The 20,906-nt window shown below is 40.0% G+C and overlaps 1 protein-coding gene across 7 annotated transcripts in view; it reads left to right on the top strand.

The window, feature by feature from the left end:
• The first annotated feature begins 1,272 nt into the window (after nt 1-1,272).
• myo1b (myosin IB) overlaps nt 1,273-20,906 on the top strand; it is a 65,600-nt gene continuing 45,966 nt past the window's right edge. For 4 of the 7 annotated variants that reach the window (XM_061723999.1, XM_061723995.1, XM_061724000.1 and 1 more), the window contains exons 1-3: nt 1,274-1,517; nt 7,595-7,744; nt 10,958-11,073. In XM_061723999.1, coding sequence (XP_061579983.1) covers nt 7,619-7,744; nt 10,958-11,073 — 242 coding nt within the window. In that variant the 5' untranslated portion in view covers nt 1,274-1,517; nt 7,595-7,618. Of the gene's footprint in view, nt 1,518-7,594; nt 7,745-10,957; nt 11,074-20,906 lie in introns of all 7 variants that reach the window. The other 3 variants (XM_061723996.1, XM_061723997.1, XM_061723994.1) reach the window with 1 other exon arrangement.

The raw sequence follows: 20,906 nt of genomic DNA, 5'->3' as shown, positions 1-20,906 counted from the left end.
TTATTCTGCTCCTCACCGGTGGAACAAACTTCCTGTAGACCTGAGGTCTGCTCCAACTGTCAGCTCCTTTAAATCAGGCCTAAAAACATTACTGTTTACTGAAGCGTACTCTGAAATTAAATACTTACCTGCTGTTCTACTGCCCTTACTTTTTAACAACTTGTGCTTTTTCAGAGTAATCTCAGTAGTCTCAGAGTGATCAATCACTGTGCAATATTAATAATAACAATAAGCACAATCATATGCTGTAACAATGCACCTTTCAATAACCATGTCTACTTCATACTGCTGCACCTTTCACTTAAAAAAAAAAATTGTATGTTAATAAGAGCTGTCATTTGTCTATTTACTGTACAGTGAGCGAAAATAACCGAGTCAAATTCCCTTTTTTGTTTGACCTGACTTGGCCAAATAAACATGATTCTGATTTGTATTATTTTACCTCTTTTCTTATCATTTTTTTTCATTGTATTTGTTATTTACTGTTTAATTATGTCTTGCCGCTTTTAATGTTGATGTAAAGCACTTTGAATTACCTTGTGTTGAATTGTGCTATATACGAATAAACTTCCCTTGCCTTGCCTAAAATGAATGAATGAATGAATGAATGAATGAATTATTTTTTTTAATGAATTTTTTAATTTTTTTTGAATGAATAAATAAATAAATAAATAAATAAATAAAGAAATAGATAAAGAAAGAAAGAAAGAAATAGATAAAGAAAAAAATAAATAGATAAAGAAGGAAATAAATAAATAAATAAAGAAAGAAAGAAATAAATAGATAAAGAGATAAAGAAATAAATAGATAAAGAAAGAAAAAAAGAAAGAAAGAAATGGATAAAAAAAAGAAAGAAAGAAAGAAAGACATGAATAAAGAAATAAAGAAATAGATAAAGAAAGAAATAAAGAAAGAAATAGATAAAGAAATAAAGAAATAAATAGATAAAGAACGAACGAACGAAAGAAAGAAAGAAATACATAAAAAAAGAAAGAAAGAAAGAGAAAGAAAAAGAAAGAAAGAAAGAAAGAAAGAAAGAAAGAGAAAGAAAAAGAAAGAAAGAAAGAAAGAAAGAAAGAAAGAGAGAGAAAGAAAAAGAAAGAGAAAGAAAGAAAGAAAGAAAGAAAGAAAGAAAGAGAAAGAAAAATAAAGAAAGAAAGAAAGGTATAGAAAAACATGTCCGACAGGCCGTGAAGGCGTCGCGCCCCCCGCCCCTCTCTCCGGGGTGATTAATAGACGCCGGACGAGTCCAGAGCCGCCGCTGCAGCCACTCCCCGTCCCAGCTCCCCGTCCCAGCCCCAGCCCCAGCTCCAGCTCCAGCCCCAGCTCCCTGCAGCTCAGATCCAGCAGGAGCTCCATTCAGCGTGCTGAGCTGTGGATCAGAGTGTGGTCCAGCCTGCTCCTCCTAAAGCAGCCGGGACAGACAGGGGAGCCGCTCCAGCCCGGGACACTCACCCTCGCTTCACACTTTTGTCCACAGAGGATTTAGGAGGTGAAAGAACAGCTACTTTAAAGAGGCAAGTTGGACATCTTCTCTTGCTTGTCTGAGTGGTTAAAAACTGAGTTCATGTTTTATCCTTTCACTTTGATATTTGTTGCAGCCTACTGTAGTTTATGACTCTTAAAGTGGAACTTTTTCCATTGTCTGCAGAGCGACGGGTTTCCACCTCATTCACTTCTTCCAGCTGCTTAGAAGCGGGGGTTGGGATTTCTTTTTTTTTTCTTCTTCTATCTTCAGTTTTACTTGTAAGCAAACTGTAATAGTTGGCTTGGGTGGGGGGAATGGTTATGTCTGACTTGGGCTGCGCTCTTTGTCTCTGCTCAGATCCGAACTTGCGCAGATGCAGAAATGGTCGCGAACATTGCGGTCGCTAATTGCCAACATCTGCGAGCCAGAACTATCTCTGAAGACGCTCAAACCGCTGCGCTCTTTCACTCTTTCACGTGTTTTACTGCCAGCCAAGCTCATCCCTTAACTGCTCACAACAGCTAGTCTTTGGGAAGCGTAGTGGTATCATTTGAAAAAAAAAAAGAAAAAAAAAGTGAACTCTGGGATCATTCAAAATGCAACTAAGATTACATCATGTATTTGCGTGATGTGCGCAATCATGCGCGGATAGGCTGCAACCGGAGCTCTGAGTGAGTTTAAATGATAAACTGACTCAATGTGGGGTTTACTCCACGATCCGTCTTGGGTTTTAGAAGATCCCAAAGCTTCGGACTGGAATAATTTACTGCTCAGCTTGAACTACAGAATAAAACTTTTGACCTACAGATGCATTCCACAGCTCCCCCTTGGCAAGTTGACCTGCATGCGTACCTTCTGCTTGTGGGATTCAGTGTGGAACTTGTAAAATAAGAGATTTTTGGGAAGATATAGAGGCAACTTGGATAGAGCTTTAGCACACTGTAACTTGTTCTGTGAGGTTTTTTTTTTTCTTTTTTCCCCCTCCTTCCTCCCTGACTGTACAGTGGGGCACATCTGTAACTTAACTGTGGACAGAACACTCTTGAGTACGAAGGTTTTATCATTTAATTCTCTTTAACTGTGTGTGTGTATGTATATGTGTGTGTATATATATATATATATATATATATATATATATACATACACTCTTTGAAAAAGTTGCTTCAAAGCCAGGCAGATTTTTTTCTTTGGTTGCCTCGGTTGGGCAGCAGATGGGAACTTTATTACCCACACTGATCAAACGAAGGGTGACGTAAGATGCTGTGAAAGGTTGTGGGCTTTTAGAGTAACAACCTTTTAAGCTCAGTTGGAAGAGGACAGCATGTCGACTTTTGGCCACTAACTTCAGTCAGTGGGAGCTTGTTGGACAACGTTCATAAAAGTAGCCAGGGTGTTTTTCAAATGTGGCACAAGTCCCCCCAGGAACACTGGGGTGACACGCTGAGGTCTGAAGTGTGAACTGTGTGGAGGACTAATGTCCTTCTCTCAGTGCCATGGTGATGAATAGTGTTTGCCCTTGTCTGGCTGTGTGAGACGTGTGTCTTGTGTTAGGCCTGTGTCAACAGAGATAGGCAGCAGGCTACACGCGTGCAGCAGTCCCATTGACTGAAGCATGGATGGTCTGCTGCTTCTCAGAAGCCATGAAGCATTATTTCAGTGGTCCAGCCCTGGAATTACAATCAGATCTTAAGTTTTTTTTTCTCGTTGTATGTGTACAGTTTTCCAAATTTATTTTGCAAAGAAAGAACTTTTCACTATGCAATTTAACTCCAGTCGTTTTCCACCACTTCAGCTTAACTACTTAAACTTCCATTAGCTCTGCAAGGCGCTGCAGTAACACTGCACGTTTTGGCTTCTTTCCGCTGTTTGCCAAGTTCAGTACAGCTGTTTTCACCATTCACTGGTAATGCTCTGAGTTTTAAAGGCGGTCTGTTCAGAGGATTGCAGTGAAGCGCATACTCCAATCCTGCATCTGCTTAATGCTTCAGGTGATCAACAAGTAAGACTGTGTAGTCCTTCAGATCTGCAGGTATTGTTATTTTTAGATATATGTGTCATCAGTTCATCTTGGTTCTTGAATAAGTGGAGGCTGTGGGCATAAATTATTTACTGGCACACTTAAGTCGTGCTGAAAGACTTTGGGGAGGGGTGGGTGCAAAATTGCCCTACCATGATGTTTTTTGACAAGCATTAAACAGTTTAACATTAGCATTACACAGTTAAACATTCAAAAAAGGAGCGCCCCCCCCCCCCAACATTTCTGTTTAAATTAATCTGGAATACTTGGCTAATGAAGCCAATCCCTGGTTCAGCTGGATCTTGCTGGTACACTGAAGCCCCCTTCTCCATTTAAATCTTCTGCGTACCTGTACGGGTCCCAAGAAAACCCAATGAGTTTAAGGTTCTGTTTTCCCACTGGAACCGTTGTACTGCGAGTGGGGAGGGATATTATACCACCAAAAGTTTTATAAATGTGGAGTTTTTGGTAACTTTGGAATTGTTGGTGTGTGTGTGGTGTTTTTTTTCTTTTGCCCCCCCCCCACCCTACATACAAGCAGATCCGATACGTTTCAATCAACTCATCGACAACACTATTGATCATGCAATGTTGCGTGTAGCTAATTAAATATGTAGGACGAATATGAAGTATACAAGCTTTGTATGAGAAGTAACTGGTACAACCATGAACATTACTTCCCTTTTATTTTTTTCAGTAGTTAAATGTAATCAACGAAGAAAGAAAGATACACAGGGAGTGTTGACAGATCTATTTACTGTTTAAGACCTTGCTCATACTAACACTTTCAGATTTCATATTGTCAGTTTGGGCTATCTTCTTGATGAAACTTGAAAGTACGTTGTAAATAAAGATGTGTGTTTGGGTTTCAGACTCTGGTCTAAGCATGGATGCAGATCTTGTATGGAAGGTCACATCATAATACGTGACTTGTGAATTTATCTTGAAGATTAAGTTTAGATTGGTACACATATCCAGTGTTTGTGTGTGTGTGTGTGTGGGGGTGGGGGGGGGGTTCTTGGAGAAAAAGCTTGCTTTACACTTACAGGGGAAAGGGCTTTTGGTTTGAGTAGTGTATTTTTGTTTGTACTACTGTAACTGGAGTGCAAACCTGGTCTCTATGCTGCTCTGGATCAGCGACTGTCCCGTCTGCCCCGTGGCAGGGTCCTGCTGCTCTGGCAGGCTGGAGCTTTAATCTCAATCTCTGGCAGATGCTAGGATGTTATGACTCGTCCTCTTTCATGACAAGGCCACGGTGACCTGTGGGGAATTCCGTGTTGCACAGCATAATGGATTTTTATTATCACCTGTTTGCGACACCACCGTATTTCCAAACAATTTTACCACGATCCCGACTCCCAGACCACAGGCTTAATTTCCTGATTAGAGAGTATTTCTAAATAGCAAACCACTTTGAGCTGCTTTTTTTTATGCTCATGCAAGTAATTGCTGCTTTATTAACTCTGATCTTTGCATTAGCTATATTTAGTGTGTCTGCACAGCATGGCTGTTGACCTTGTTGCTTTCAATTATTTTAGTTTTCCTTGTTAAAGGACAGGGAGAGAGAGAGAACACATGGCCACCACCTACGCCCTGTTAATAAATGTACATTTTAATGTATTAACGCCTTCGTCATAGCTTGATCTGGCTGGAAATCTAGGTCAGCAGAGAGCAGAGCGTGTGTTAATATTACCATTACATGCATTGTCCAACCATCCTTTTTTTTTTTTTAAATAAAATCTCACCCCTGCTTATTTACCCCCCCCCCCCCCCCCCCCCCATCAAGCAACTTGGCTTCTCAAAATGAAGCACTTTAAGGGAAATCACTGAAGCACTGAGGGAAATTATGGATCACATTGTGACTTTATAAATTCTGTGGTGGCTATGATCAGGAGTATTCAGCACTGACCCTCTGCTGGCATGTTGCGTGACACTGGAGTGTGCTGGAATATCAGCTGGTAGTACTTAAATGAGTAACAGCATTGCACCAGCATGTTCTGCATGAAGTTAAAAATGCTATCTGTTCACTGAATGAAACATGGTGCTTAAAGGAATTGTGACATAATTTTTAACATGCTTTTAACACTATTAAAAGTCTTGGCCAACATCCCTCAAATGTGTCTAAAAAGGTGTAACAAGAAAAACTTCACTCCTGTACTCCATGCCTGGCTTCTTCATGACGGTGTTTTTTGCGCAGTGAAAAACGCATCCTTTTCCCCCTTTCCTGTCAATCATTGCCCCGCTCCTCCTATCAACCCTCCCCCCCCCCATCCTCCACTCCTCCTCTCCCCCAAACTCCCCGTCCCCCTCAGATGAACGAAAACGTACAGTTTTTTTCCTCACAGCAGCTCACGCTGCCATAGCAACACCGAAGGACACGGCAATAGTTTTTATTTATTCCAAAACTTTTTTTTATATATACAATGGCGGCTAATGTGCATTTATTCGACCCCGAATCAGATCCCGAAGTAGATCTTTTACTTCAAGATAGTCCACAACAAGTTCGTCCACGACGCATACAGCAGACAGTGGATCAATGGTATGTGATTTTGTCTTGCCGATCATATGCAAACTGTTTACAGTATACCATACGATAACGTTTTCAACGTTAGCCTCAACTAGTCTTTGCTCAGCATAAGCAATAATGTAGATTACCAGACCAGCTATGTATTCAGTTTGTTTTCTGTACACGTCATGATTTATTCTCAACACGTTGGATTTCAAGGACTCCCAGGACTCCAGCGGAGAGAGGATAGGCGATGGGCAGGGAGCTGGGTGGAGGGAGCGGTGATTTAGCGGACCTATACGTATAGGTCCGCCACCCAACCAGATGCGCCGTTTTTGCATAATTATGCGGAAACTCCCAGAAAGCACACAATACACTGAATGTTAAAAGTTCGTATTTTTGGGGTGTAATTGATGTCAAGACACCCAACAAAACACCAAAAAAAATCAAGAAAAATGTGTTTTTCATGTCACAATCCCTTTAAAGACTCCATTAAAAGGGTTTCTACCCGATTGCTGCTGTGCTGGCCTCAGTTTTTGTTACTGATGGAGTTTGCAATGATACCACAGGTGAAGTATGGAGCTTCACGGGGAGGGAGAACTTGTGTGTGTGTGTGTGTGTGTGTGAGAGATCAAACTTGGAAAGCGGCTAACATGTTCATTTGTTTTAAATTAAAAGAACCAACACTAGAATTGGAAAACTAAAGCAAATGTTAAATGCTCTATCATTATGAAGCTCTGCACAAACAGACTATATTGTTATTTTGTTTCACATCTATATGCAATCTCATTTTGAACTGACAATTCTGCATGTTATTTAATGACCTGCATCACAAAAAAAAAAGTTTTTTTTTTTAACTCAACAGTGTCCCCAAGGGCCACATTGCCATTGCTTTCTCTTTCAACCTATGAGAAGTGCCTTTCACGTCACATGATTCATTGGCAGAGCAAGCCTGCTGGCACTGCAGCAGTGTTGCCAACTTGGTGACTTTGACGCTATATTTGGTGAATTTTCAGACCTCTAGTGACAAAGCTACTCTTTCAGGTCTTATTGGAGACTTATGTGAGGTATTGTTGGAGATGTTCACCCTTCCCTGTCCTGGCCCAGTTTTTAGTCTATGGTACCCGGTCAGCGCTATTGAATAATTCATTTACAGTATACTGAAAAGTTAGGCTCATTGAGACTCGGGATCTCATTTTCAAGAGACATGTTTTTTGAATTGTGTAAAGATCAATAAAAAAAAATTAAACAAGAGTGCAATTTAGATCTTTAATATCAATAGTTACATAGGCACCATCACTGATGGTAAATGCAGGCAGAATATCCGTTTGAACAGATTAATGTATCAACTGGTAATGTATTCAATGGTACTACACTAGTCTAGAGTCAGGATGAAGAATTGGGGTTGAAATTTGAGTGTGGGGTGTGTCTTTTTTTTAAATATCTCTCTATCAAGTATAATTTTGAAGACAATGTAAATTTTAAAATAACTGCATCAAGAGATTACTGTTCTAAGGGGAGATGGGCAACAACACTGGACTGAAATCTGATGGTGGGTGGATGTAAATGTACCACTTCTGACTTCATCTGTACTCTGTTGCAGGGGGGGCTGACACCTGCAGCCAAGATGGAGGTGAAAACATCACTTTTGGACAACATGATTGGGGTTGGTGATATGGTCCTCCTAGAGCCCCTGTCTGAAGATTCATTTCTGGAGAACCTGAAGAACCGCTTTGACCACAATGAGATCTACGTAAGTGTGTGTGTGTGTGTGTGTGTGTCATATGAAAATTCCCTTCCTCGAACAGAACATGCTTCAGTTCTGTAGGAGCATCACAGGACAGCTGCTGCTTCTCAAAGACACACAAGAAGACTAAAGTGTGCCAAAGGAAACTTGTAGATACTCCAGTCTTTTCTACCTCCTTTCCTTCCATTATTTCAGTTATGGGTTGAGAAAGACCAAAGTAACAGACCAGTCAAACCTGTGAAATGCCATCTCCATGAGCCATGGAATTAAGAGCTTGGGGATGAGAGACTGCAAACAAAGAAGGGGGTTTTATGATTTCTGCAACAGCCAGTTGGACGAGGCCTTTGTGCTGTGGTATGATGGGATTTCTGTGGTCTGCAGGTTGGCTGCTCCAGACATCACTGAAGATATTACAGTTCTTCTCTCTTTGCCATTGGCTCACAAGGCTCTATTTGTCTCCTCATTTCCTTAGTAACACACAATTTTTGTTTAAAGCTGCCTATATCCTGCTGTGCAATGGGAATTATGATTTCACATGCCCTAAATTTTCTGTCCTAAACCATAAGCTGACTTAAAAACAAAAAAATAATTAAAAAAATCTGTACATGTAACTGGTGGGTCTATTTGAACTCTCACAACTTATTCATGGAGCATATCCTCAATAAGAGATATTGTTAAAACTCATGCAATGTCCAAATATTTTTAAAGTTGGTTTTTAGGTTGGTCAGTGACTATATATGAAGTTTAAGTGATGAATTTGAGTGTTTATGGAAAAGTACTCTTGCAATCAAGAGTGGAAGCTTTTGGTAGCATCGGCGGCATCTTGACAGCAATGACCAGGAAAAGCACTGGAACCTATATTTAGCCAATAAATGTGCGGTGGACAATTCTTGCCTGTGAATTCATTTTTCCCTCATGTGACATCATTCCTTACAAATGGCCCCATCCCCCCACACCTAACTATCATATGACAGCTAACAGTAGAAGAAAACATGGCTTTGTGTTCCAGAGCACATGTATCCAATAACTTTGTGGAAAGTAAAGGGAATCACCCTGCTAGATGTTTGACTGCTTCTTGTGTCTAACGAGGAATCCTTGAGACTGGGTTTTTATCAAAACAAACCTCTGTGTCCTCCTCAAAGCTTAGCTTAATCTTTTTAACTCACTTAAATATTGAGTTGTCATTAGGCCCCCTGTTTGGCCGCCATAATCAAAGAACTTTTTTTCTCCACACAAATAGCAAGATTAGATTCAGCTTGTGGTGGGACCGTCATGCCATGCTTGGGTCAATTCCCGGGTATACATTTGCATTTGGGGCTCATTTTCTGTGTGTCTGTGGAGACAGTATTGGTTTTTAATCTACCGTATTTTCTGGACTATAAGCCGCTACTTTTTTCCTAGGTTTTGAACCATGCAGCTTATACAAAGGTGCGGCTATTCTGTGGATTTTTCTTCCACCGCTAGGGGGAGTGCTAACCGGAATTAGAATAAAAACTAAGACAAAATAAATGCAAAGAAGAATACGCTACTTCTTCTTTAGCAGATAGAAGTAGAAGCAGATTTCAAACAGATAAATAGATAAATAAATACCGGTTATTTTCTCTTGGTACTGCCCAGTTTTAATCAGCAAAGTTGCTGCCGTGTTAAAAGACACTGTTAGGAAAGGATCTATTTAGGTACAAACATGTACATCATTTACAGTTCAAAATCCTTCTGTACATGTAATAAATATCTAATCTAACAACATAAATATCTGCGACTTGCATATCTTTTTTTTTTTTAAATAGAGCGGATGCGGCTTATATACAGGTGCGGCTTGTATATCTTTTTTTTATTATTTTTTTTTTAAATAGAGTGGCTGCGGCTTATATACAGCTGCGGCTTATAGTCCAGAAAATACGGTACATAAATGTAGTGCTGTACCTGCTTTTAGGAGAAATCGAGACCACACTGTTCCAATGTGTTTTCCATCATTGAGCTTTCCAGTCCTGTTTTCCCAACAGGGTCAACATTTCAGTGGAGTTCATTGGACCTGGAACCTGAACTTGTTGGCCCATTACTACGTCAATACCAACATTAACCAGTCACTTCAGTAGTTTAGCAGTAGTTCTGACTGGGGCGGTCTTTCAGGGTTATAAGCCATAGGCCCTTCAAACCAAATGAAATAATTTTCATGTGGGTTGTTGGGGTCATTACTTTCGACTTGAATGTCCAAACCTCTTATAACCTTTTAACTTGAATGTCCAAACATCTTATAACCTTTAAAGACCTTGTGTGAAGGAGGCTTCAGTTGTGACATCTGGAAAAATGAAACAAGCCTTGAATCAGGGCATTGGCTCATATTGCCCTTCCTCCTCCTGCTTTCAGGCTTCTGTTCTGCCTTCATCACTAATGCAGTGAAGTGCAGTATGTCTACTTGCAGCATTTTTGTAAGAAATGTATTACTTGATCTGAAAAGGGGAAAATAAATGGCATTATACTTTAGTACACCATCAGACTGTGAAGGGCACGCAATGACTTCATGAGCTCCCAAAAATGAGGGATATTGTTTATGTTGCACACATTCATACACGTCCTCCACACTGAAAAGGTCTCACTTCGCCTCTGGTGTATTGTTGAACAAGAGGCTGTGGGAGGCTGTGATGTAGATGAGGCCATACTGCACTGCCAGAGTAGTTTACGCAACAGCCATTACCATGGAGAGCAGAGAGAAATGCTTCAAGTTGTTTGCAAACGGTGCTCAGATGGCACTTTCAGGCATGTAGGAGGGTGATGATAACTGCTGGTTGCATTCCCTTTTAGATGAATCTGACATGTGCGTTTGTTGATCAGGACCTGTTTGACTGTTGCATAAGTGATTTTTATATAATGTGAATCAAAGACATTGTGCCTAACATGATTTTTGTTTTTCCATTTAGTTGCCACAATATTTTAGCGGGCAATAAATGTGGAAGAATGTTTAAATGACTTGCAGAGTAACTGTGTGGTGAGCCTGTTAACATTTTTACATTTCTAAGAGGTTGACTGAAAAGTTATATTCCATCACAAGAAAATTGGCTAATGCTGATCAGATGTGAAAAATGCAACCTCCTTTTAACTGCTGTGCCTAAATAGCTGAATGGATCAAAAAGGGGTTAAGACAAGTGCTCCTGTCAGTTTCATACAAAAAATACAGTACATATTCATAGTAATTGTGTTTTTTGTTCCTTCTCCCTTCAGACATATATTGGCAGTGTGGTGATTTCCATGAACCCATACAGGTCCCTGCCCATCTACACGCCAGACAAAGTGGAGGAGTATCGTAACAGGAACTTCTACGAACTTAGTCCCCATGTGTGAGTTTACCGTCCAGGTCCTCTTAAGACCTTGCACTCGAGCTCTGTGTGGGTGTGTCATTTTTGTCTGGGCGGAGGAATCAGAGACATCTCTTGTACAGTGACTGGCTGAGGTGCTTCTGCTGGTGGTTCAGTACTGTGGTATGTCATCTGTTTATTGGCAGCTCTGACTCACTCAAAATCGCTGCCAGTTTGCCAAGACGACACAAGGCCCAGCACTCGTCAATTACTGTAGCCTGCTGTGTCTCAAGGCTGCAACAAAACCCCTCAGACACGAGCTGGAAGCGTTGCCTTTGTCCCAGAACAGATCCATCCTTCAAGACAAAAGCAAAGTTCTTGGCTGTGTTTTACAGTAGGGCTGCACGATTCTGGACAAAATGAGAATCACAATTTTTTTGCTTAGAATTGAGATCACGATTCTCTCACGATTTTTTTTTTTCCAATATAAAATTTATTGCACTTATTACTTTAACTTTGCAACAGCTGAACAAAAATATAATAACAATAAACATCTCTTGTCTTCTTTACACAAACCTTTGAATAATTTAAACAATAATAACAATTTTGAACAATATTTGTTCCTCCCTGAGTTGAACACCCTTTCAGAAAGGGGACTTGTAACAGATCCTGTAGTTCTGAGGCAACAAATTATTCCTCTGGCTGGGATGAACCCCCCATTGCCTTTTGCTGCTATTAAGAAGCTGCCGATACAAAAGGTAAACGTTACAAAAAATATGATGGTGCCTGATAAAAGACTGGCATCAACTTTGTAACAGCTGACATTAAACATAAAAAAAAATAAACATCCAAAAAAAAAAAATTTAAATCGTCGTCATTTGGAAATGAGATTGCGTTCAAGCATGAATCGAGATCGCGATTTTTTTTTTTTTTTTTTTTTTTAACGATTAATCGTGCAGCCCTATTTTACAGCCATCTACAGTTTCTCTTAGAGAGTCAAATTTATGTACAGTTGACCCCCCCCCCCCAGTTTCTAATTTGTTCCAACTCTGACCTGTGATGATTGGTAGCTTGTGCCAGTGAATTTGCACATCTTGTAATTTAACTTGGTCAGCATAGCTAATAAAGGTAGGAAAGGGTCTGGAGGAAAAATATTCAGCTTTTTGCCCCAAATTTTCATTTGTGCCCTCTACTGTTGACTACCATCAAAGTGGAGTGCAAAAAACAAACCAAAGCCTAAATAGGTGACTGTTAGAGTAACTTCAAAATAATTTTCTCGTCACACTGACTTTAAAATGTATGTATTTTTAGTGTAACGTGAATGATGAAAGCTGTTTTTAAAATTTAAAGCATGCATGTTCTTATTTCAGTTTTAACTTTGAGCCTTCTGCACAGAAACTGCATATCATACATTTTTGCTCTTGTATAGTTGAATGATGGACATACTGTTGCAAATAAATGCCACTCGTTTTCTATCGGAATATTCTGTCTGAGGGGTCCCAGCTGATCTGGCTGTAAAACTGGAAGCATGGAAATCCTTTAATATGTGAATCCACTGAGGTCGATGAATGAGTCATGTTAGGGCAGAGATGCTCCAACGTGACAGCTGGACTTAAGTAGCCTTTGGTTTATGGCCAAAGTTCTGAGAGGGGCTCATGTATGTTTATTTATTTTGCGGAACTTTCATGTGAAATGCTTTCCCATTTTCCAAAATTGCGCCTCTTCTGCAGAATTAGAAATGTCCCCCGTTCTCAAGGTCTGCATAAAAAAGGTTCAATTTCTTGATCCCAACCGAATTTAAGATGAACCAACTTAAAGGAGTTTAGCACATCCACATTTAACGTGTTTTTTTTTTTTTTTTTTTTTTTTTTTTTTAATCTGAATGCTATAAAGGTTCAGCTCTTTTAGATCACCAGAAATGTAGACAGAAAAAAAAAATAGACAGAGGCAGGGAGTTTTTAAAATGCGACATACACTACTCTTAATTGTTCAATCCGTACATCTGGATCAAGCTGTATAACTCTAAGCCGACTGGGGTACATTTTCTGCCCTGCAAAGGTTCCTAAAGGCCTCTTTTAGAGGTTCGTACCTGGTAATGGTGATGTCAAAGATTCGGCCCCTGGGAAAAACTACCCAGAGGTTACAAAAGGAAATCTAAAGTTTCTTGCAGAAAATGTAAAGATGAAAATATAATGATGGAAAAAAAAATCGATCTTTAAACATACAAATCGATAAGAATTAATATGACAATCGATTTAGTTCCCCCCCCCCCCCCCCCTGACTTTTGTACTGCATTGTGTATTGTGAGACTTGAATACTTTTATACTTTTATACTTTTAATTTTTTTTTTTTTCTAAGGAAATTTTTAGAAAGTCATAAAATGTCACCTAATAGCTAAAGTTTTGAAAGGACTAACTCCTGAGTACAGACAGGAAATCACTAATACTGTTACATTTTTATTTTTTATAACAAATAAGATTTAATTTGACTCCATTTCTATTCAAAGTAGGGCAGTGAGATTTTCACAGACAAATATTTTTAGTCACACCAGAGTTTAATCAGTCTTGGTCATTTGCATGTTTTGTACCAGTAAGAACATCATTACTTCATCCTGTCCAACTTTAATTTGTAAAATAATGTTGGATGTAACACTTTGGGTTATGGGGGAGCAAAAATTAAAAAGGTTATTTGATCACAAAACATTGACAGTTTTAATTTGTATGGCTTTCATTAAACTGTCAAATTGGACTGGAGGACTACAATCAGCATAGAAGTTGATCAGTGTTTGGTTTTGATTACGGCAGATACAGAGTCTAGACAACAGAGTGTACGTAGCTCTCAACAGGTTGCAGACAATGGAGTTAATACTTTGGGGTTCATTTTGAGAATTCATAAAGCCTTTGTTGATGGCATTCCCAGTTTAAATGGTGCATCTGCATTCACCAATGTTGATATTTGGAGCAATTCACAAGGTGAGAGAGTTTGGGTAACGCCAGCAGTGGTGGCTGGTGATACAAAATTTTGGGGGAGCGCACTGGCGAGTGGGAATTACAACACAACTATAAACTCTTCTTGAACATTAATGTTTTTATTACATATCACTACATATTAGGGCTGGGCGATATATCGAGATTTTAATATATATATCGATATATTTTTTATGATTTTGATATAGCTTATTTTGTGACAAATTGACTTGAATGTTTTATTTGAGATTTGCACTAATGTTTTGTTATTTGCACAACGGTCAACCTCAGTGGAAAAGTCTGCCTGTTACTGTCTACATTGTATTAATTGCACAGTGTATTTTAATTTAATTGTTATGCAGGAAAGGGATATTTATTTTATTCAAGAAGCATTTTATTCTATATATGCAGGAAGTTTATTTTTATTTCATTTGTTTTATACATTTTGATATTGTGCAGACCTCTGTTAACAAAGGTGTGACATTTGGCACGAGGCTTTGTATTAAAACTGACTGTTTTTTTAAGGGTTTGCCTCAGAAAAAAATGAAGCTAACAGAGATGCTATGCTATATTGCTTTGGGGGAAACCCCAATTAAGGCACAGAAAAAAATATCGATATATATATCGAGTATCGCCATTTAGCTAGAAAATATCGAGATATGACTTTTGGTCCATATCGCCCAGCCCTACTACATCTACATATACATGTAGCATATTTTACATAAAAATATTTTAAATTTTTCAAGTAAAAAAATAACATATGAACCATTTTTCAGATTTTTTTCCAGTTATTAGAGATATTGTCTGAAAAATGGTTCAAATGTTATTTGAAAAATTTTAAATTTGTTGAGAAAATATGTTTCTCTATTTTTCTTTTTGTGAGGGGGGGTATATATTGTTTTTCGGCACTACCTTGTTCTCTATAGCTGATATAACATGAAGTACTCCTATGTGGGATCAATAAAGTTCTTATTTTTGCCATCTCAGAAAATTGAATATATTATATTTGGTACCTAACTGTTTCCCAAGTATATTAGTGCATGTGTGAATGAATAAATGAGACGTAAAACGTACATTTCTTTGTAGAAAGGCGCTTATGAAAATAAGTCCATTTACTTGTATTAGTTTACAGCGCAGTCTTGCAACATCCAATTTGGCGGCGTCGTTGACGTATCGCAGCAGCTCCATGGGGCGGATACGGATACATGTCTATGGTTGTGACTCCGTTTGTATGCGAGTGACAGTCGCGCGTCTACACTGTCAGGGGTGTGACTTTGATTGACAGCTCATGAATCAATCAGATTGGATGAAGAATGACAGAAAACACGCTGATTGGCCACGGGCGCAGAGAGCTGCGCCCGTCTTTTTTTTTTTTATTTATTTTTTTCCCTGTAATTTTAATGGGGGCGGCGCCCTACCGCCCCCTATTGACAAGCCACCACTGCTTGCAGACTATTCTTAAGGACTCCTGAGCTTCAATAGATTGAAATGAACATGAGCGCTTTGGTTCAGGATGTAGTGTATTTTTGCACTATTGATTTTATTATAATAAAAAAAAAAATTTTAATCTTGCAGATGCCAGAATTTGAAGGGGTTGAAATCCACTTAATGATTATTTGAATACCAGACTGTATCTAATATTGGATGAAGCATTCACTCATGTGACCCACTGGCTCCTGAAGACTGGTTTTAAACCACCCCCTTTTTACTTTTCTCCCCCTTCCATTCGGGGTGCAGCCATGACTCTGGCAAGCCCAACATGAACATCCCCACTTAGCTCTTGGGTTTGTTTACCTTTTTTATATGCCAAACCACTAGGAGGCACAGCTGCTCCTCTTTTTTTTGGAAGGTGTCGATTTGTAGGGAAAGGTCGACACGGTTGGTCTTCGTGTATCTGAATGTTGCGGTTTTGAAATAAAGATGCCGAAAAACTAAACGTAGGGGTAGTTATTTGGAGGAACACACTGCATGCCCAAGTTAGCTTTGCTCGTTCAGCCGAACCCCACCAAAATATCTGCACAGATGCCGTGAGATGTTTCCAATGGGATATACCGTTTAACATGTCGACTCTACAGCGAAATCAATAATGACTGTGGCATTTAACTTGGGTTAATACAAACGAGTGGTTGCTTCACTAAGTGTGGTAGCATGACAATTACAGATGAGGAAGTCGGCGCTTGCTCTCCTGGTGCAGTACGAAAAAAATCAGCCCTGTCAGAGTTGCCATCGGTGTGAAATCAAACAATTTGAGGCAAATGGTGTTTTTTTAACCTTGCTATAAATGTTTATTTTTAACATTGGAGTCGGTGGAGATTTGGTTGCCTTGGAGCCAGCTTTTATCGGTCAGTCAAGAACTGCAATGAAAATTGGTTCTGCATTAGCGTCAATTCCTCTTGCGACAGACTGAGTATGGCTTTTGCTCTGTCACACATCAGCAACAATGAAACTTGCAGAGCTACAGCTGACATCATGGCCAGATGTCTAAAGCAGAGTCCTGCACGGGTCCAACTTTCAAGATCCGCCCCGACCCGGGGACGTACAAAACCGCACCCGAACTGCAAACCCGCACATCAGCCCAACTAGTACCGCAACCCGATCCGGCCCGTTGAAACACGACCCGCAGCCCGACTTGTAACCCGCATTTAAAGTAATCATTTTGGGTTACCGTATATTAATATTAAACAGCAATACAACACAGTTCAGCTGCCAGTGAGTGAACAACAGCCTGACTTCACCTCCATCATCAACCCTCTTGTGTTCTTCTCCCAAACAGTGTAAAAGACCTCGTTTGTTACGTTTTAAAGCTTTTAAACTTTTGATGTGACTGTGTAATAGACTTACTTCCTGTCCAACTTGAGCGACGTTCAGCAGTTACGAGCCGCCACGTCTTGAGTCTCCAACGTGCTTCTTCAATGAGGAAGTTCCCAGTTTGAGGCTATCGTAAGATAACACTTTCCCGCACTTCCTACAGGCAGCAAACCCAGTGACTTGATTGTTCTCCTCGTCTATGATAACAGCAAATTTGTCCCAGATTTTAGACTTCGCTCTCTCTTAACCCGGAAATGGTTGCGCGCCTGCGTGGCAAATGACCCGGAAATGGCAGTGTACAAGCTGCAGTCGCAGCCTTACAACCAGATTACAATTTGTTTTTATTTTATTGTATTTATTATTTTATATTAATTTTGATGCGACAATCTTAAACTAGAGATGCACCGATCAGGATTTTGAGGGCCGATCACCGATCTCGAAAACCAGTATCGGCCGATCCCGATTTTGCCGATCACAGCGTGAAATCCATACATTTGTCAATATTGTTGTCTCATGTATACGACACTGACATTGTATTATTAGGTATACAAATTAGGAGATTAGGTGTGAGACTCGGCTTTCAAAGAGTAAGTGTAGTTTAGTAGCTTCAGCTTTCCTGTGGTAATAATTATGTACAACATGTGCAACAACACAGACAACAGCTGACATGTCACTCTCTAAAAGGTGATACAAGTTGCAAACTATAAACCTTAGTTTTCCTGTGGAAAGAGGAATTAAATCTTAAAATAAAAATTATGAATTATTAAGCTTTGTGAAAGCTTTAGCGGTAGCATCCGCCGCGTGTGAGGAAACTCTTGTGAGTGAAGCAAAACTCTTCACACTAGAGCTCCACATGTCACTCCTGAAGCGACTGACACGACTGTTGTCCTGCATGAGGCTTTGGACTGTAAATAGTCTGGTAAAACTCCGACAGGATTTCATCAGTGAAATATTTATGACGCGGCAGCGCGCACCGCAGCGGCGCGCACCTCCAAGCTGCAACCGTGTTTAAACCCGATGTCTTCTAAAACTGAAAGCGGCTTATGAGCAAAGCATATTAATTAATTACCTTACGATGTAGTTCTTTATTTTTCTTCCTGTCGTTTATAAGTCTCTGTTAAAGGTGTTACAGCTGAGTTAGTGACGTTGGTGCGCGCTCCTTTTTTTTTTTTTCTCTGCCTTAGCTGCAGCCAACTTTGAAAACTCAATATACCCTGTGTGAAGAACTTTCAAATGTCTTATCAGCTTTGTTGTGTGGAAATTCTTTTGTAACATTCCTCCTCGTGGCATCTCCATTGGACATACTTTGCAAACTGCAAATTTGTTGTCCTTTTCGGACATTGTAAAACTCCCGCACCAACGAGGCCAGCGCCTCCTCAGGACCGCTCGGTCTGAGATACGGGAACGTACGCGCGGGCGGGGGTTTGTTGTATTCTCCGATCAAAACCGCTAGGGCCATTATCGGCCCGATCCCGATCAGAGGCCGATCGATCGGTGCATCTCTATCTTAAACTCGCCATCCAACCCACATGCGCTTTTTTTTTTTTTTTTTTAAACCCAGATCCGAACCCGGAATTTTTTTATTTAAAAAAAAAAACACCCGCAAATCAGCTGTTGCGGGTACCCGACCTAGTGCAGGACTCTGGTCTAAAGCATGAATTGTGGTTCTGCGTTAAACCTACGCCGTAGGGTACGCGGCTACGCGGGAGGCTCGAGGCGACGCAGACCCAACGCAGACCGAGAGGGCTGTGATTGGTTTGCTTGGTAGCAACGCATTTCTGGTTTGTGAAGCAGTAGTGAACTTTCAGCGCTCTTTTCTGCGTGCGTGCGTGCGTGCGTGTGTGATATATATTTTTTGCATAATAGTTGTCCTTATCTCTTTGATTCACTGTGACAGGAAAAGCTGGAAGCTAAACAAAGTATCAACTAGCGCTCTGGGAGGGTATTGCACCGCAGCAAAATGGGATTGACGGAGAAGTCCGAAGGGTTCACGACGGCGTCACGGCAACGGCGTATGCTCTGCGTTGGTTTAACGCAGAACCATAATTCAGGTTTAAGACGGGATGAAAATCTGGGACTGTTGTTGTAAAAGCAATACCTGTGGGGAGGGGGCTCTGAGCTAAGAAAGTCTACTTTGTGCTGACTGTTCTGGCAGCTCACAACAAATGTAATGTCTGTAATCTCATTTTAAAGTGCCCAGACATTACAACTAAGTCCAGTTCAACATTTTCATCATCTGCATACTGATCTGCTGGAAGGGTGGCCATTTTTAACACCTCATATCTTGTCAATCCACTGGGGACACATTGTAATTGTTTATAGGCCTGTGTTTAAAAAAAACAAAACGATTTTCCGATTCTCATTAATTCCTAAAAATCGATTTGATTGTCTAAAGATGGATTATTTTTTTTCCCATCATTTACTTTTGGTATTTTTGAGTTTATGCCTCTCACCTGAAATGAGCTGGTATAGGCTCCAGCAGACCCCCGTGACCCCGCAAGGGATAAAGCGGGTATAGATAATGGATGGATGAATGGATGGATGGATGGAGTTTATGCCCCATTGGACACAATGTTTTTGCCTTTTTAAATACGTTTAAAGCTATGAAAACATTAACGTTTTCAGTTATAATTGCATAAATTGTCTATATTTCATTACTTTTAAATACTGTTTTGGGGTTACATTTGAATAAAATGCTAAAAACCAAATTCTGCTACAGCCTAATCAGTTCATTTTGTGCTATTGACTGACGTAACAGCGTGTAGTACACATTGCATAGTGCATTGCACATGGCATTGAAAATATCCAATTAACAGTTTTTTATTTTTTAATTAGCCAATATTTTAATAAATGCATCTTGCAATGTGTGGATGTGCTCCTTCACCTGCTATTTCAAACTAACAATGTGTGTGTGTGTGTATCGGATGGAGTAGGGCAGCCAGTTCCATATTGGCGAAGTTGTTAGCATGCTAATTGCTTGTTAAGGTCAGTCTTCATTAGCCATAAATGGCGGCTCATGGCCCGACTCGAGACTTGTTCAGCATTGATCAGCTGAGGAAAAGTTGGTTCAGGCTTTGGATGGCGCTTCATTGTTACTATTCCTGTATGTTTGCAGACTTACTGGTGCAAAACATTCTGTGTGAGGTTTTTGTTTGTTTAGGAATTAACCGGCTACTACGTCCCCATAATGGTTTCAAAGGGGGTGTGTGGTTCTCTCCCCCTCTAGGCACAAGCAAAGAATTATGGCTCAACTAATCAGTGGACTTGTGCCATGCAGAGCAGCATTGCAAGTGCTTTGTCATCCTTTGTGTGCTGCCTGCCACCCAAACTGAGCACTGATTGTTTGTGTGTGCCTTAAGGGTTGGATTGGAGCATGTTTTCCAATGTTTAATGAGGTATTGAGACCCCTGATGCTCTCAACACTCAATAGTTAGCACCACTAGAGCATTGGCTGCAGAGAGACATCAGGGCTGGTTAATGGAGCACAGAGGCCCTGTGCAAGGTGTAGCCGACACCAAGACCTCCAGCTGTCAGCCACATGGTTATGACATATGGTCTGGGGGGGGGGGGTAAAGAATTGAAGTTTAATTTTGACATCACTGTCAGTTGCTACAGTGGCAGCAAATGTTAAAGTGTTGTCTCATCTCAAGAATCTTTTTTTTTTTTTTTTTGTTGTTCATCCTTGGTTAAGAATGGAAGGGGCAATCAAAGTTTGCATGTGGCATTAAACTGAAATGCAAACATTAATGTACTGAGTCTTTGCTTCCTTTATATGTATCATCTTCTGTGTAACTACACTTGTAAAAATGTTGAATTTTTTTTTTGGTGTGAAAGTTTTGTGCATCAGTCAGATAAATAAAATAAAAGTGCTGTGTTCTTACCAGATCGTTGAAAGGCAACCATTGAACAATGTGTGACACATTAGTGTCAATCAATCTTAAGCATGAATCCTTTAGAATATGCAGATATACTTCGAGGAAACGTTTTAAATACTAGGTAATACTACTCCACCTGTCCACAGAATTTACAAAACCCATGAACGCTAACTGATTCATGCTCATTTTAGTCATAGTGTATTTAGCAAGATGGAATCTTGGTGCT

Source organism: Cololabis saira, chromosome 6 (assembly GCF_033807715.1).
Source record: "Cololabis saira isolate AMF1-May2022 chromosome 6, fColSai1.1, whole genome shotgun sequence".
Taxonomy (NCBI): Eukaryota; Metazoa; Chordata; class Actinopteri; order Beloniformes; family Belonidae; genus Cololabis; species Cololabis saira.
This window is presented reverse-complemented; position numbering and strand designations above follow the sequence as displayed.